The sequence below is a fragment of the Micromys minutus genome, assembly GCF_963924665.1.
Source record: "Micromys minutus genome assembly, chromosome: 2".
Classification (NCBI taxonomy): Eukaryota; Metazoa; Chordata; class Mammalia; order Rodentia; family Muridae; genus Micromys; species Micromys minutus.
In genome coordinates, this window is record NC_137971.1 from 46,103,056 (window position 1) to 46,122,766 (window position 19,711).

Here is a 19,711-nt window from a genome sequence, read left to right on the forward strand (position 1 = left end):
TTACAATTAACAAATGCATAAAATTTTGAATTTCATTAAGGTACATCAATTTGACTTGTGTGCAATTGATTCACCCAAATTAATTCTAAAGTTCATGCTAGTTTCCTCCAATGTAGAAGTACAAGTTGGCATAACGAAAGAAGTAGAAGGATGTGGGAGGAGTTCAGAGAAGGGGAAAATATGATCAAAATAATGTATGAAAAACCATTTTAAAACAATATAGTTTATAATTTTAAATTCCATGGAAATTTCAAGTTATCGTATTTTTCTTTTTTATTACTATGGAGAACATAATTCTTATAAGATGACAATAATGAAGAACAGGACAGAAGTGACACAGTTCATTCTGCTGGGACTCACCAATGATCCAGATTTACAGCTCCCCCTTTTTATCACCTTCCTTCTCATCTACACCATCACCTTGGTGGGAAATGTAGGGATGATTCTGCTGATTGTCCTGGACTCTCAGCTCCACACCCCCATGTACATTTTTCTTGGTAATCTTTCTCTGGTGGATTTGTGCTACTCTTCATCTGTCACCCCCACACTCATGACAGAGCTCCTTGGAGGAGACAAGATCATTTCTTACAATGACTGTGCTGCTCAGATGTTCTTTTTTGGATCCTTTGCAACTGTGGAGAATTATCTGTTGGCCTCAATGGCCTATGATCGCTATGCAGCAGTGTGTAAGCCCCTACACTATGCCACCATCATGACTACAAGTGTGTATACATGGATGATCATTGGTTCTTATGTCATCAGTTTCATAAGTGCCTCCATCCATATAGCAGACATATTCACTCTCTCCTTCTGCAAGTCCAATGTGATCCATCATTTTTTCTGTGATGTTCCTGCAATCATGGATCTCACTTGTTTTGATAATCAAGTTAGGGAAATTGTTCTTCTTTACATTGAGAGTTTAGATGTGTTTTTTGCTCTAACAGTTATCTGCACATCTTACATGTTAATTTTTGTCACCATCTCAAAGATGCCCTCAGCTTCAGGATATCATAAGGCTTTATCTACCTGCACTTCCCACTTCACTGCAGTGTCCATTTTCTATGGAACTGCAATTTTCATGTATTTAAAGCCCAGCTCCAGTCATTCCATGGACACAGACAAAGTTACCTCTGTGTTCTACACCATGGTCATCCCTATGCTGAATCCTCTAGTCTACAGCCTGAGGAACAACAAGGTGAAGAATGCATTTATAAAGCTGATACTACATTGTTGGGGATAAAGAATGAATTCAATTGCTCAAAGCAAAAAAAAAATAGAATTTTAATTTAACTTTGTATGGTGTAGTTTGTGACTTCATTCTTCTCACAGCTCCCTTACTGAATCAGCACTGAAGTATACAACAAATTCAAGTAAATAAAATGAAATCCTTACCACTTCTTCAAAACTCTTGAAAAATATGTTATACAAAATTATATACTTGGATAATATACTATAATTTAGAGATTTCAAAATCTCATTAAGAATACTGATATATCACTTAACCATATGTATCTTCCTTACTACATCCCAATGCAAATACACATGAAGCAATTTTGAAATAAATGCTATGAACAAAGAAGTGCATAGAGATGTTCCATGATATGCACATATTGTGGAAGATGTTATGGAATTTTGTTGATAATCTGGTTATCTGTGTTGCTTACTTTTATGGATTCATCTTGCTGTATTAGTGGTATGTCTGTGACCATATTTCTAAGCACTCAAGTTTCTAGAGTTAGAATCAGTTAAATTACAAACTAAAACATTCTATCATCTATGTGGGTGAAAGTGATCCCACAATTTAGACCTCAAAGAAATACAACCCTCCTCTCTGTCTTCTTCACCCTCAATCCTTTCCCCTCTCTCTGCCTTCCTTCCTTCCTGTTACTTCATGCTCTTGGCTCCCTCTTCTTCAACATCCTTTCCCCTCTTTCCTCTTTATCTTGAGCATTCATTTCCTCTCATTCTCAAATATCACATTATCAAATATTAAACAATTTAATCAAATTTTACTATCATTGGGATGTCACAAAAAACAGCCAGGTTATTATACAATCCTTAAAATCTATTCTGAGAAGAATATAGGTTTTCCATAATCCAGTTTTCTGACTCCTTAGACTTTTATATTTATGTCTAAGTCAGATTTCATTAATCACCAACTTCTCTTCTTCTCAACTTTGAAGGCAGGATATCATGGTACTTCCAATCCTTAATATCATATGTAACAATGCCCACAATAAATACTTTCTATTTGTCCTGGTATATTACAACTTAATATGTTGTTTCTTGGGAACAACCAGCTAAAGCATTTGGTAAATGTGATGTTTTGAATGTCTCATAAATGCTCACCTATTTTAACATTTGGTCACCAGGTGTGGTGCTGCTTAAAAAGTTTTAAGGAGTAGAGCCTTGCCAGGGGAGACACAGGTTTTTGAGAGTTTGTAGCCTTGCCTGCATTTCCAGGTTTCCCTCTGCCAAATGTTTTTGGTTGAATATGCCATCTCTCAGCCTCCAGCTCCTTCCATATTTCCTGCCTTATGTTGCTAAGCCTGCTGTCATGATGGACTTCTATCCCTTTGAAACTGTAATCCCACATAAACTCTTTCTTCCATAAGTTGCTTTTGGTGGTTTCTGTTTTATTACAGCAACAGGAAAATAGCTAATTTAGTGATGATACTCTAATATCTCATTTGTTTTATATAAATGTAATATTTGTATAATATTTATTACTCTCTATGTTGACATGGCTCAAGTGAAAACATAATCAATAATTAGCTGAAACTATATGTTTATCCTTTAAGAAAGGTGAATAATTTTAATGAGTATTTTTGCTGGATTAAATCATTTTGTATAACTATCATAATTTATACTAGAAATTTTTTAAGATAAAATAAAAAACACACAAATATGGAATTATTCAAACATTGTTCACCATCTTCAAATGGCATTTTAACCAAGCTGGGACATTATAATATGCACTTTTTCTTCTGAAAATGCTTTGAAATATTTCATAATGATCATTCACATTTTTTATTATTTTCCTTATACAGCATTATTTTCCTGCCAGCCAATCTTGTTCATTTGCTTTGAATTGGCTCATACAGTAAGAAATGTTGCCATGCCATTCAAACATTTGCTCAAGTTGCTCACAGATCCTCTCTGATGATGTGTATGAATCAGGTTTTCTCCATATGATACATACACTGTATGTGCATCCTCCTCTGTCACTCTTTATGAGTCTTGTTTTGTTTTTATTTATCTTCCCAAGTAGAATATGCATTTCACAAATGAACCAATGTAGCTGTTTTTCACTTGATTATCTTACCTGAAAGAAACATATTTCTTAGATTCTCAAAAAAGTATTTGTGAATTGAATGAATGAAATAACTGAGCTTCAGTTGATTTTGACCAGCTAATTGGATAATTGGCTGTGATACTTATTTATGAGTGGCATTTAAAGATACACCAATTGTCAGCTGTATAGAAGCACATTCTCTATATTGCCATTCATATGTCACTCTTCACTTTTAAAGTAATTTTCTCAAAATTACATAATCAACTAATTCATTTAAAATTTCCCCATAATTCTAATAGAAAGCAACATACCATTAAACGGTAAAGAATATATCCAGTAGAAGTCATATGTCATGATTTTTTTTGTTTTTTTAACAATATTTTAAAAAACAAAGATAAAAATAATTTAAACATTTTTGCATAAATCTATACAAATACAATAGTGTCAGTGCTTGGCTTTTCTTTTTTTCTTGACAATGAGCAAAAAGTACATGTAAAACAGGGTGTAACCCAGAACTTGTCAATGGGGTCTTGGTGGGTAAGGATTGAACAGGACTTTTTTTTGTTTTGCTTTGGTTTATATTCTTTTTTCTAGAACTTCACACAGTCTGTGAGATGTTTCTGGGGCAGTGCAAGCCTCTGGGGTTAGCATCCCACTATCAGAGACTGCATATTATGTCTGTTCTTTTGTAACTGGGTTATCTCACTCAGGATGATATTCTCTACATGCAGCCATTTTCTTAAGAATATAATTAAGTCATTGTTTCTGATAGGAGAGTAGTATTCCATTGTGTAAATATACCACAATTTTTGTATCCATTAATCTACTGAAGGACATCTGGGTTTTTTCCAGCTTCTGGCTATTATAAATAGAGGTGCTATGAACATTGTGGTGCATGTATCTTTGTTGTATATTGGAGTACCTCTGGGGTATATGCCCAGAAGTGGAATAGCTGGGTCCTCAGGTAGTACTATTTCCAATTTTCTGAGGTATCGCCAGACTGATTTCCAGAGTGGATGTATCTGTTGACAACATCACTGACAGTGGAGAAGGGTTCCTCTTTCTCCACAGTCTTGCCAGCATCTGCTGTCATCTGAGTTTTGGATCTGGGCTAATCTGACTGGTGTGAGGTGGAATCTTAGATTTCTTATGATTTGCATTTCTCTGATGGGTAAGGATGTCGAGCACATCCTAAGATGTTTCTCAGCCATTCAATATTCCTCAATTCAGAACATTTTGTTTAGCTCTGTACACCATTTATTAATAGGGTTGTTTGATTCGCTGGTGTCTAGCTTTTTGAGTTCTTTGTATACCTTGGATATTAGGCCTCTATCTGATGTGGAGTTCGTAATGATCTTTTACCATTCTTTGGCTACCGTTGTGTTTTCCTGACAATGTCCTTAGCCTTACAGAAACTTTGCAATCTCCTTAAGACCCATTTGTTAATCTTTGATCTTAGAGCTTGAGCCATTGGTGTTTTGTTCAGAAAATTTTCTCCTGTGCCTATGTATTCTAAGGTTTTCCCTACTTTCTCATATAATAGTTTCACTGTATCTGGTTTAATGATGAGATCTTTGATCCACTTACACTTGAGCTTTGTACAAAAAGATAAGAAAGGGTCTATTTTCATTCTTCTGCATGCTGAGTGCCACTTGGACCAACACCATTTGTTGAACAGGCTGTCCTTTTTTTCATTGAATGTTACAGAACCTTTGTCAAAAATCAGGTGACCATATTCAAGAGAACTCATTTCTGGATCTTCTATTCTCTTCCATTGATCCACGTGCCTATTTCTGTACCGGTACCATGCAGTTTTCAGCACAATTGCCTTGTAATATACCTTGAGGTCAGAGATAGTGATTTCTACAGATGTTTTCTTGTTGTTGAGGATGTATTTCACTATTCTAGGTTTTTTGTTATTCCATATGAAATTGCACATTGATCTTTCCAACTCAATGAAGAACTGTGTTGGAATTTTGATGGGGATTGCATTGAATCTGTAGATTGCTTTTGGTAAGATGGCCATTTTTAAGATGTTGATCTTTCCAATCCATGAGCATGGGAGATCTTTCCATTTTCTGAGATCTTCCTCAATTTCCTTCTTTAGAAGTTTGAATTTCTTGTCATACAGGTCCTTCACTTGCTTAGTTAGAGTCACACCAAGGTATTTCATAGTTTTTGTGACTATTGTCAAAGGTATCTTTTCCCTAATTTCTTTCTCCACATGTTTGTCTGTTGAGAATAGGAAGGCTACTGATTTGTTGGAGTTAATTTTGTATCCAGCCACTTTGCTGAACTTATTTATCAGCTGTAGGTATTCTCTGGTGGAATTTTTGGGTCACTTAAGTACACTATCATGACATCAGCAAAGAGTGATGTTTTTCCCTCTTCCTTTTCGATATGCATCCACTTGATCTCCTTTTCTGTCTAATTGCTCTACCCAGGAATTTCAGGACTAGGGTGAATAGGTAGGAGGAGATTGGACAGCCTTGTTGAGTTTCTGATTTTAGTGGGATTGATTAAAGTCTCCCATCGTTAAGTTTGATGTTGGCTGTTGGTTTGCTGTATAGTGTTTTTATTGTGTTTAGGTATGGACCTTGGATTTCTGTTCTTTCCAGGACTTTTAAAATGAAGGGGTGTTAAATTTTGTCAATGCTTTCTCAGCATCTAGTGAGATGATCATGTGATTTTGTTCTTTGAGTTTGTTTATATGGTGAATTACATTGATGGATTTCCTTATATTAAACCATCCCTGCATCCTAGGGATGAAGCCTACTTAGTCATGGGGAATGATCGTTTTGATGTGTTCTTGCATTCGGTTTGCAAGGATTTTGTTTAGTATTTTTGGATCAAAGTTTGTAAGTGAGATTGGTCTGAAGTTCTCGTTCCTTGAAGGGTCTTTGTGTGGTTTAGGTACGAGGGTTATTGTAGCCTCAAAAATGAGTTAGGTAGTATTCCATCTGATTTTATCTTGTGGAATATTTTGGAGAGTATTGGTGTGATGTCTGCAATAAATGTCTGATAAAATTCTGCACTGAACCCATCCGGACCTGGGCTTTTTTGGTTGTGAGGCTTTTGATGACTTCTTCTATTTTTTTAGGTGTTATGGGATTATTTAGATGGTTTACTTGGTCCTGGTTTAACTTTAGGATCTTACATCAGTCTAGGAATTAATCCATTTCCTCCAGATTTTCCAACTTTGTGGAGAATAGATTTTGTAGTAGGATCTGATGATTTCTTGAATTTCCTCAGTGTCAGTTGTTATGTCTCCACTTTCCTTACTGATTTTGTTAATTTGTATACTCTTTATTTTTCCTCTAGTTTGTCTGGCTAGGAGTTTATAAATCTTGTTGATTTTCTATAAGAACCAGCTCTTGAATTTGTTGATTCTTTCAATGGTGCTTTTTGTTTCTATTTGGTGTATTTCTGCCCTAATTTTCATTATTTCTTGCCATCTACTCTTCTTGGATGTATCTGATTCCTTTTGTTCTAGGGCTGTTAGCTGTGCTGTCAAGTTGCTGATGGATGTTCTCTCCAGATTCTTTTTGGAAGCTCTTAGGGCTATGAGTTTTCCTCTCAGTACTGCTTACATTGCATTCCATATGTTTGAGTATGTTGTGTTTTAATTTTCATTGAATTTTAGAAAATCCTTAATTTCTTTCTTTATTTCTACTTTGACCCTGCTATCATTTAACAGAGAATTTTTTTCTTTCCATTTGCATGTGGGCTTTTTGTTGTCTTTGTTGTTGTTAAAGACCAGCCATAGACCATGGTGATCTGAGAGGATGCTTGGGAGTATTTCACTCTTCATATATCAATTGAGGCTTGCTTTGTATCCAATTATGTGATCAATTTTTGAGAAGGTGCAATAGCGTGCTGAGAAGAAAGTGTATTTTATTATTTTAGGATATGTTCTGTACTTCTTAATTCCAATTGGTTCAAAGTCTCTGCTACTTTTACGGTGTCCTTGTTCAATTTCTGTTTTCATGATCTGTCCATTGGAGAGAGTGGGGTATTAATGTCTCCCTCTATTATTTCATGTTGTGTAATGTATTTTTTGAGCTTTAGTAGAATTTCTTTTATGAATGTGGTTGTTTTTTTATTTGGAGCATATATGTTAAGGATTGAGAGTTCCTCCTGACAGGTTTCCCCAGTAATGATTAAAAAATGTCTTTTCTTATCTTTTTTGATAACTTTTGGTTGGAAATTTACTTTATTCAATATTAGAATAGCCACTCCAGCTTGCTTCTTGGAGCTGTTTCCTTGAAAGTTTTTTTCCCACCCTTTTACTCTGAGATAGTGTCTGTCTTTGTCTCTGAGATGAGTTTCCTGTATGCAGCAAAAGGCTGGATTTTGTTTATGTATCCAGTCTGATAGTCTATGTCTCTTTATTGGGGAGTTGAGACCATTTATGTTAATAGATATCAAAGAATAGTTGTTTCTGTTTCCTGCTATTATTGCTTTTTTGGGTTGAGTTGTGTCTGTGTTTTTTTTTTTTTTTTCCTTCTTTTAGTTTTCTTGTTTAGGAGTTTTCTTGTTCTTACTAGGCTGTATTTTCCCTCGTTGTATTGGGTTTTCCACCTATAATTCGTTGTAGTGCTGGGTTTGTGGTCAGATATTGTGTGAATCCTTAACATATATGCTCCAAATAAAAAATCACCCACATTCATAAAAGAAACCCTACTAAAGCTCAAAAAATACATTTCACCCCACACAATAATAGTGGGAGACTTTAATACCCCACTCTCACCAATGGACAGTTCAGGGAAACAGAAACTGAACAAGGACACTGCAAAACTAGCAGAGACTTTGAACCACCTAGAATTAATAGATATATACATAACACACTATCTCAAAAAAAAGAATACACCTTCTCACTACCCCATGGCACCTTCTCGAGAATTGACCACATAATTGGACACAGAACGAGCCTCCATCGATATAAGAAGATTGAAATAATCCCATTCATCCTCTCAGATCACAATGGTCTACGGCTGGTCTTTAACAACAACAAAGACAACAAAAAGCCCACATACACATGGAAACTAAACAATGCTCTGTTAAAGGATAGCAGGGTCAAAGAAGAAATAAAGAAAGAAATTAAGGATTTTCTAGAATTCAACGAAAACAAAAACACAACAGACCCAAACCTATGGGATGCAATGAAAGCAGTATTGAGAGGAAAACTCATAACCCTAAGTGCTTCCACAAAGAAACTGGAGAGAGCTCACATCAGCAAACTGACAGCACAGCTAAAAGCCCTAGAACAAAAGGAAGCAGATATACCCAAAAAGAGTAGACGGCAAGAAATAATCAAAATTAGGGCAGAAATAGACCAAATAGAAACAAAAAGAACCATTGAAAAACTCAACAAAACCAAGATTGGTTCTTTGAGAAAATCAACAAGATTGATAAACCCCTAGCCAGACTAACTAGAGGGCAAAGAGAGAGTATCAAAATTAACAAAATCTGAAAGGAAAGTGGCGACATAACAACTGAAACTGAGGAAATTCAGAAATCATCAGATCCTACTACAAAAACTTATACTCCACAAAATTGGAAAATCTGGAGGAAATGGACGAATTCCTAGACAGATACAAGGTCCCAAAGTTAAACCAGGACCAAGCAAACCATCTAAATAACCCTATAACACCTAAAGAAATAGAAGAAGTCATCAAAAGCCTCCCAACCAAAAAAAGCCCAGGTTCAGACGGGTTCAGTGCAGAATTTTATCAGACTTTTATTGAGGATATATCACCAATACTCGCCAAACTATACCAAAAGATAGAATCAGATGGAATATTACCCAACTCATTTTTTGAGGCTAAAATAGCCCTCGTACCTAAACCACACAAAGACCCTAAAAGGAAAGAGAACTTCAGACTACTCTCACTTATAAACATTGATGCAAAAATACTCAACAAAATGCTCGCAACCCGAATCCAAGAACACATCAAAACGATCATTCATCATGACCAAGTAGGCTTCATCCCTGGGATGCAGGGATGGTTTAATATAAGGAAATCCATCAATATAATCCACCATATAAACAAACTCACAGAACAAAACCACATGGTCATCTCACTAGATGGTGAGAAAGCATTCGACAAAATCGAAAACCCCTTCATGTTAAAAGTCCTGGAAAGAACAGGAGTCCAAGGTCCATACTTAAACATAATAAAAGCAATATACAGCAAACCAACAGCCAACATAAAACTTAATGTTGGGAAACTTGAAGCAATTCCACTAAAATTAGGGACTCAACAAGGCTGCCCACTCTCCCCCTACCTATTCAACATAGTACTGGAAGTCCTGGCTGGAGCAATTAGACAGCAAAAGGAGATCAAGGGGATGCAAATCTGAAAGGAAGAGATAAAAACATCACTCTTTTCAGATAACATGATACTGTACTTAAGTGACCCCAAAAATTCCACCGGGGAAGTCCTACAGCTGATAAACAATTTCAGCAAAGTATCTTGATACAAAATTAACTCAAACAAATCAGTAGCCTTCCTATACTCAAAGGACAAACATGTGGAGAAAGAAATTAGGGAAAAGGTACCCTTCACAATCATCACAAAACTATGAAATACCTTGGTGTGACTCTAACTAAGCAAGTGAAGGACCAGTACAACAATAACTTCAAACCTCTATAGAAGGAAATTAAGGAGGATCTCAGAAAATGGAAAGATCTCCCTTGCTCATGGATTGGAATAATCAACATTTTTTTTGAATTTTTATTTTTTTTTCATTTTTTTAAATGACTTTATTTTGCAAAACAAAGATAAGTGTAAAGATTTTAAACATTTTTTGCTTAAAATTATACATTTTTGTCAGTACTGTTTTTTCAGACATTAAAATAAATTTTACATAAAACCATGTGAATATGTTTTTTAGTCAGTACTTGATTTTTTTCAAGGGCTTGACAGTATGCATTAAAAACCTACTAGTTGCAATAAGCGTAAAGTACATGCAAAACAAAATGCAACATGGAAATAGTCAAAGTCTTCTTGTTTTGTGAATATATGTATATTTTTTGTTTTCTTTATTTCTTGGACTTCATACACTCTGTGAGTTGTTTCTGGGGGAGTGCAAGCCTCTAGGGTTAGCATCCCACTATCAGTGACTGCATATTATGTCTGTTCTTTTGTGACTGGGTTATCTCACTCAGGAAAGATCAACATTTTAAAAATGGCCATCCTACCAAAAGCAATCTACAGATTCAATGCAATCCCCATCAAAATTCCAACCCTGTTCTTCATGGAATTGGAAAGGTCAATGTGCAATTTCATATGGAACAACAAAAGACCCAGAATAGAGAAATCCATCCTCAAAAACAAGAAAACATCTGCGGGAATCACTATCCCTGACCTCAAGCTATATTACAAGGCAATTGTGCTGAAAACTGCATGGTACTGGTACAGAAATAGGCATGTGGATCAATGGAATAGAATAGAAGATCCAGAAGTGAGCCCTCATGTATATGGTCACCTGATTTTCGACAAATGAGCTGTAAACATTCAATGGAAAAAAGACAGCCTATTCAACAAATGGTGCTGGTCCAACTGGCACTCAGCATGCAGAAGAATGAAAATAGACCCTTTCTTATCTCCTTGTACAAAGCTCAAGTGTAAGAGGATCAAAGATCTCATCATTAAACCAGATACACTGAAACTATTAGATGAGAAAGTAGGGAAAACTTTAGAACACATTGGCACAGGATAAAATTTTCTGAACAAAACACCAATGGCTCAAGCTCTAAGGTCAAAGATTAACAAATGGGAATAATGAGATTGCAAAGTTTCTGTAAGGCTAAGGACATTGTCAAAAAAAAACAAAAAGGCAGCCAACAGAATGGAAAAAGATTTTTACCAACTTCACATCAGATAGAGGCCTAATATCTAAGGTATACAAAGAACTCAAAATCTAGATACCAGAGAATCAAATAACCCTATTAAAAATGGGGTACAGAACTAAACAAAACGTTCTCAGTTGAAGAATATCGAATGGCTGAGAAATATCTGAGGAAGTGCTCGACATCCTTAGCCATCAGGGAAATGCAAATCAAAACAACCCTGAGATTCCACCTCACACCAGTCAGATTGGCCAATATCCAAAACTCAGATGACAGCAGATGCTGGCGAGGTTGCGGAGAAAGAGGAACCCTTCTCCACTGTTCGTGGGGTTGCAAACTAATACAACCACTCTGGAAATCAGTCTGAAAATACCTCAGAAAATTGGATATAATACTACCTGAAGACCCAGCTATTCCACTTCTGGGCATATACCCCAAAGACACCTTAGTACACAACAAAGATATATGCACCACAATGTTCATAGCAGCTCTATTTATAATAGCCAGAAGCTGGAAAGAATCCAGATGCCTTTCAGAAGATGAATAGATACAAAAATTGTGGTACATTTACACAATGAAATTCTACTCAGCCACCAGAAACAATGACTTGACCAAATTCTTAAGAAAATGGCTGCATCTAGAGAATATCATTCTGAGTGAGATAACCCAGTCACAAAGAACAGACATAATATGCAGTCACTGATAGTGGGGTGCTAGCCCCCAGAGGCTCGCCCTACCCCAGAAACAACTCACAGACTGTAGGAAGTCCAAGAAATAAAGAAAACAAAACAAAACAAAAAAAATATTTACACAACAAGAAAACTTTGACTATTTTCATGTTACATTTTGTTTTGCATGTACTTTGTGCTCATTGTAACTATTGGGTTTTCTATGCATATTGTCAAACCTTTAAAAAGATCAAGTACTGACTATTCATAATGATGTATGTAAAAATTATTTTAAAATCTGAAAAAAAAGTACTGACAAAATTGTATTGTATAATTTTACACAAAAAATCCTGACATCTGTATATTTATCTTTGTTTTGTAAAATAAAGATGTTAAAAAAAGAAAAAAAATAAATAAAACTAAAATTGTAAGAAAAAAACAAAACTCAAGTAATAGCAGATGCTGGCCAGAATGTAGAGAAAGAGGAACACTTCCTCATTTTTCTGTGGGATTGCAAGCTGATAGAACAACTCTGCAAATCAGCCTGGTGGTTCCTCAGAAATTTGGACATAGTGCTACCTCAGGATCCAGCTATACACCTTATAGCATATACTCAAAAGATGCTACAGTACATAACAAGGATGCATGTTTCATTATGTTTATTGAAGCCTTATTTATTATAGCCAGAAGCTGGAAAGAACTCATATGCCCTTCAACAGAGGAATGGATACAGAAAAATGTGGTACATTTACACAGTTGAGTACTACTCATCTATCAAAAAAATGACTTCATGAAATTCTTAGGCAAATAGATGGAACTAGAAAATATCATCCTGAGTGAGGTAACCCAGTCACAAAAGAACACACATTGTATGCACTCACTGACAGTGGATACTAGCCCCAAAGCTCCAAATACCCAAGAAGCAATTCACATATCTTTGAAACTTAAAAGGAAGGAAAAACAAAATGTGGATTCTTTTAGTACTTCTTAAAAGAGAAAACAAAATACTCATGGGAGGAAGTACATGAGAAGAAAGGACATATTGTGGTGCAGGGAGCGATATAAAGATCAACAAGAGAATGCCTCAACCGGGGATCTATCCAATGTGCAGCCCTCAAACCAAGTCACTATTGCTGATGCCAGGAAGTGTTTATTGGCATGAGCCTGATAATGATGCCTCCTCAGAGGCTCTGACTGAGCCTTACTGACACAGATGAGGATGATGGCAGCTAATCATTGAACTGAGTACAGGGAACACAATGGAGGAGCTAGAGAAAAGACTAAAGGAACTGAAAGATTTTTCAACCCCATGGCAACAACAACAATATCAACCATCTAATCCTCTAAAGCTCCCACGGAATAAACAACAACCAATGAATACACATAGAGACTCCCATGACTATAGCTGTATATGTAGCAGAGAATGGCATTGTCTGGCATCAATGGGAGGAGAGGTCTTTGGTCCAGTGAAGGCTTGTTTTTCCAGTGTAGGGGAATACCAAGGGAATGAGTGGGAGTGGTAGATTGAACGTGTGAACATCTTTATGGAAGCAAGAGAAGGGAAAGGGAGATAGGAGAGAGGCTAAGGGGATAATATTTGAAATATAAATACATAGATATCCAATGAAACAGAGAAAAATATTTTTATTTAAAATAACTTGACTATATTTTTCCCTTCCCCTTTGCCTTTCAACTTCTCCCCACCTCTCCTCCCACCTAGAACCATCTTGTGTATGTCTCTCATTAGAAAACAAACATGTTTCTAAGACATCAATTCTCAACCTGAATATCAGATATTTGCATCATAGTTTGCAACAGCAGTAAACTTACAGTTAAAAAGTAGCAGTGAAATAATTTTATGGTTGAGTATCACCACAACATGACATGAGGAACTGTATCCAAGAGTCACAGCATCAGGAAGGTTGAAAATCACTGCCCTAAGGAATAATAATAAAACTAATGTTTTATTAGATAAAACAAAGACTAACACATCAATATAGGACAAAATAAACAAAAGTATAAATACTCAAGAAATAACTTATGGAACAGATATAGACACAAAACTTAACACTTTCATGCACTTTGAAGTTCAATGAAAATACAAAACTAGAATATATATATTCATGTATTAATATATATGAATATATATGTAAACCATAGAATAAAAGGAAAAAATAAATATGTACATACATAAAAATGAACATAGAAAATATTTTTAAAAGGCTCTGACACAACATATGAAACAAAGAACCTAAAAAGATAACTCTGAGTTTCTTTTCTGCTGGCTATCTCCTGCTAAGCATGCAGCCTACCCTTAAGAGTAGGTATTGAGTGGGGGAAAAGGACTGAAGCCCTTAGAAACAGCAGAAAGAATAGAAACAGGCAACCTCCAGAGGTAGAAAGTGGGGAGGGACCCTCCAAAATATGCCAGAGACCTAAGAGGAGAGAGACTCTCGGGACTAGAAGGGAGAGACCTGAGATGGTAGGGACAGGGATCTTCTAGAACACTCCACCAGCAGAAGGACTGGGCTTCAAGTGAGGGATGGGGTTGCTATCCCAGAATTAAAACTCTGACCCATAATTGTTCCTTTCTGAAAGAACTGCAGGGATGGAAATGAATAAGAGCCTCAGAAAAAGTAGAACCAGTGACAGGCACAAAGTGGGATCCAGCTCAAGGAGATGCCCCAAGGTCTGACACTATTACTGAGGCTATGGAGTGCTCACAAAAAGGGGCCCATCATGACTGCCCTCCAAAAGACCCAACAAGCAGCTGAAAAAAAAATCAAATGCTGATCTTTACACACAACCAATGTACTGAAGTTGCTGACCCATATGGTTGAATTAGGGAAAAGCTGGAAAAAGCTGGGGAGGAGGGCAACCCTGTAGGAGGACCATCAGTCTCAATTAACTAGGTCCCCTGAGATCTCTCAGACACTGGACCACCAACCAGGCAACATAAACCAGCCAATATGAGGCCCCCAACACATGTACAGTAGAGGACTGCTGATCTTGGTTCAGTCAGAGAAGGTGCACCTAGCCCTCAAGAGACTAGAGGCTACTAGGAATAGGAAGGTCTGCTATGGTGTGGAGTATCAAGATTGGGGTGGGGAGGTGGGGACATTCTGATGGAGATGGGTGGGGTATGGGATGTGGAACCATCAGAGGGTGGACCAAAATGAGGATAAAATCTAGAGTGTAAAAAAAAAAAAAACAAAAAAAAAAAAAACATTAAATTAAATTGTAAAAAAGTTTGCTTTCTCTTTGAGAATCCCTTCCACCTGCACACAACTCACTCCTTTTAAAGAAAAAAATATGAAATTTAAAGCTGTATAATATTATTTAAACTATACAGTGTCTTTTTTGTATGGTTAACACACTACTGACTATGTCTTTAGATAGCCCTGTGCTGGTGGTATTTTCAATAGCAACTATCCTTGCCTGGTCCAGTCTGGCAGTTGTGAATTGGCATGGAAATTTAAAGCAGGTTCTTCTTGGTGCACAGCATGACTTAGTTACATATGGGGACAGTAGTTTGGTTGTTTTTTGTTTGGTTGGTTGTTTTGTTTTTCATGTTTTGTCTTTTCTTTTGGTTTTATTTTGGTTTTTTGTTTTGTTTTGTTTTTTCATTTTCAGTTGTCTCTGATGCAGCTTATATGATGATACTGCTTGTTCTCTTAAGTGAATACCACTGGCTAATTGCAAAAAAAAAAAAAAAAAAAAAAAAAAAAAAAAAAAAAAAAAACCCAGTGGCTGTTTTGTTGACATTCTGAATGTTTCTAAGTAAATACAATTTTCAAAAAAAGAAACAATCTAAATTTTCTTTGGAAGAAGTTAGCAGTTAAAAGTAGCTTCTGGGTGAGAAATGGGGAAATGTATTCCCTTCTTTCAGCTGTATGACTCAATCTGGTGCAGATTGTGCATGTTGCCTCCATCTCTGAGTTTACTTTTAATCAACCCAGTTTAGAGGGACTCATTTACTTCCTGTCTTCTATCCACCCTGACTCTTAAAATCTTTGAGATTCCTCTTCCACAGGATATTTGTATCCTGAGGGAAGATGTTTGATCAAGGCATCTCATTTAGGACTGACTTCCAAGATCTCTCACTTTCTGCATAATGTTTGATTGTGGGCTTCTATATTTGCTCCCATCTTCTGTAGGAAGAAGCTTCTCTCATGATGACTGAGTAAAGTATTCACTGATCCATGACTGCAGTATCATCATTAGAAGTCATTATACTGTTGCATTCTTTTCATAGATAGCAATATGTAGGTTTACATTAGCCCCATGTTTTATCTAGTCTTGAGTTCTTGACCTACCTCCCAAGCATCGTCATATATAGATTCCATCTGGTGGAGTGAGTCATTACCTAAGTCAGATATTATTTGGTTACTCCCACAAGTCATGTGCTACCATTATGCTAGCATATCCTGTTGGCAGAACACCATTAGAGATAGAATATTTTGTAGCTGACTTGGCATTTACATATATACTTTGCTAGCATGTAGAGTACTTTCCTGTATCAAAAATTCTAGTAAGTATGGGTGAAGACTCAATGTAGGAAACAGTTTGACTTCTCCATGTTCAGTCAGTTGTGTATATGTTATCTTCAGCAATGGGATCTTGCTGTCAGTTTGTGGAAAGCAGCCTATTAGCTTGGGCACAAACTTCAGTTGTTTGAAGATACCATGAGAGCTCTTTCGACAAAAAATTCAATTGCATGTAACCTATTTACAATGTAACATTGTAAGCGTAATTCATAAAATAAATAATATGTGTTACAAAGTATTGGTATCTGGCACTTAACAATGGAGAACAGGCTAGGAAGGGGGGCTTAGGGCATCCACAGAATGGGAAGAAAGAAGGATGTGCCACCAGATCGGCTTACTCTACTGGGAATGGAGGCAGAGTGAGAAGAGATCACAATGGATAGTTTCTATAGAGCTGGGCATAAGACTGGGGAATCTGATTAAGAGGAGAAAAGAAAGAGTAAATATTTGTGGCTTGCTTATCTGATTTGCTGTTAGGTTTAAATGTTAGGTTTCCAGGGAATGCATACTAAAGTTTGGGAGAAGAATAACAGAACAAATGAGAAGGAAAGCTGTAAGGGAAGGGTTGTGTAATCTGCTTGAGATGGGGGCAAAAGGCCACAGCAGGTGATTTGCTTCAAAGTTAGAGGTGAGAGTGGGAGTTTGGACTTGCAGAAGAGAAAGAACAGGTGAAAATCTGCAGTTATCCTCCCTACTTTCTTGGCCAGCAAGATAGTGAGTGCCTCCCAGACACATGTACATACACACACACACAATGCTTTTTCTACCAAACACAGATGATACTGGTCAGCTGAAAGGCTATCCCATTCTGCAAAGAAAGTTCATAGTGAAACAAGGATAAATCCTGACCCCCTAACAGGTAAAGTAAAAGACTCCTAGCAGGTAAAGTAGAGCCAAAAATGTAGGATAGCCAGTTCAGTGACTCTGTTAAAGGAACTGGCTGACCATGAAGAATTTATGGCCTTAAGGTCAGGGTGACTCTGTTGCAGAAACTGGCTGACCATAAAAACATAAAAGTTAAATAAACATCATAAACAATCTTGAGAAACCAGATGTTTCTTCACAATTCTTCACTGGTGATTTTCACCTTATAGGCAATCTTGAGAAACCAGGTATTTTTCTTACGATTCTTCACTGGTATTTTTGGTGTTCTCCAACAATGTACTCCCTCCCTGCCTTAGTTGTGTTTTTTTTTTTTTCATTTAAAAACCCCCTCTTCCAGCCACTCGGGGTCAGACTCCTCTACACCTGAATGGGATATAAGTTTCAAACTCAGTGCACTGGTTCATTAAAAAACCTCCTGTAATTGCAGCAAGGGCAGTCTCTCGTGAGTTCTTGGGGGCTCATGTTATCGCGAGACTTGACTGAGTGTATCCTCTCTGCAGGATTCTTTCATTTGGGCGATCAGTCTGGGATTTGAGACCACCCTCATCTCCGAAGACCCACTTGGAGGAGATATATTGTTTGTGTCTTTGTAATTGTCTGTGTCTTCAGAATTTTGTGCTGGCTAAATTTTGGTTATGTACTTTGGTTCTGCAGTTCCTCATGAGTTCTGGTTCTGGTTTTGCAGTCACTTGTGTCTCAGGTAGAGACGGGGGCTCACATCTCGTGTAGAGGTGGGAAGTGTGAGTATTGGTAGACATGCCAGGGGCTCACTGACTGCGTTTCCCTGGAAGACATTCCGGGAAGTTTGGAGGAACCCCAGGGACACCTGGAAGATTCCTGTCTGGGTGCCGGTGAGGGTACAGTATTTCTCCTGGATTGGAGAAGCTGTACTCCCTCCTAGACATCTGTATATCTGGAGTGGTTTTGTCTGTCTAGGTGGAGACAGGCATCTGTTAGTCTTTGTCTGTGTGTCTTAGGTTTCTGTTTTGTGTTACTTGTGACTGACAGTGAGACAGACTGTGACTGTGACGACTCCTCTGAGTTTGACTGAAGTTAACGATAGAACCAACAATTTGCCACTTATTCTTAAAAAAGGACTATGGCAGACATTTTGCTCCCCATAGTAGCTGATGTTTGGCTTCCAGAGAACACCTTTGACTTACATTACCGTCTGGAAAGATTTGGTTCAGAATCCCCACCTTATGTCAAGCCCTGGGTGCACAAACAGAAGCCAGGCTCCTGAGCCCTGGCTCTCAGAGTTAGATCACAAACCAAAATCTGAAGCTCTGAAGCTTGAGAGTTTGCCCAAGAACCAGCCTTCGGCTCCTCCTAAAATTTATCCCAAGATTGAGGAGCCTCCCAAATGGCCAAGCCCTCTACCATGTCGGGGGCTAACCAGCCGCTGGGTCCAGAAGCCGAAGAGAACGGTGTCTGGAGGTAGGGGAGAACCTGACTCAATTGTGGCACTGTCACTAAGTGCCATTGGGCCCCCAGTAGACCCACCCTATCTTCAGCCTCTTCAGCCCCTTCAGTATTGGCCATTTTTCTCTGCAGACCTTTATAATTGGAAAACTAATCACCCTTCCTTTTCAGAAAACCCTGCCAGCCTGATAGTGTTGGTGGAGTCTTTGATGTTTTCCCACCAACCCACATGGGATGATTGTCAGTAACCTTTGCAGGTCTTCTTCACTACCAAATGAAAAGAGAGGATCCTACAGGAGGCCCTAAAAAGTGTCCCCAGAGCAAATGGGGCACCAACCAACCTTCAGAATGAAATAGATTCCAGGTTACCCATTAACTGACCTAATTGGGATTTCAATACGGCAGCAGGTAAGGAGTGGTTGACAGTCTATCACCGGGCTCTCGTGGCAGGTCTCAGAGGGGCCAATAGTTGCCCCAATAATTTGGCTAAGGTAAGAGAGGCTCTTCAGGGAGCTTTTGAACTGTTGTCTGTGTTTCTTGAACGTTTAATGGAGGCTTACATGCATTATACTCCCTTTGGCCCAACCTCTGAGGGTCAGCAGGCAGCAGTGGCTATGGCCTTTATAGGGGAGTCAGCATTAGATATTAAGAAAAAGTTACAACATCTAGAGGCGTTGCAAAACTATACCTTACAGGATTTGGTAAAGGAATCATAGAAACTGTTTCATAAGCAGGAGACTGAGGAAGGGAAGCAAGAAAGAGATGCAGGAAGGCAGAGGAAAGAAAGGATCGGAGGGATAGTAGACAAGAAAGAAATCTGTAGATTTTGGCCACAGTAGTGAAGGGCGAGTGAGTTAGGAATCAAGTATGGCACTAGGAGGGAACCTCTCCACAAAGATCAATGTGTTTACTGTAAAAAAAAAAAAAAAAAAAAAAAGGCCACTGTGACAAGGGTTGCCCTAACAAGAAGAAAAGGGGACCCAAGCAACAGGACTCTCTGAGCTGTGGCCCCAAAGTTTTGACCATAAAAGTCTCAGGT

At 37.6% G+C, this 19,711-nt stretch overlaps 1 protein-coding gene across 1 annotated transcript; it reads left to right on the top strand.

Annotated features, from left to right (window-relative positions):
• Positions 1-304: 304 nt before the first annotated feature.
• Positions 305-1,240, top strand: LOC308417550 (olfactory receptor 5B2-like; the record flags this gene model as incomplete). Its single annotated transcript, XM_080912925.1, has 1 exon — positions 305-1,240. One exon carries the CDS (start codon positions 305-307, stop codon positions 1,238-1,240), a length of 936 nt encoding a protein of 311 aa, XP_080769051.1.
• Between the last annotated feature and the right edge of the window lie 18,471 nt (positions 1,241-19,711).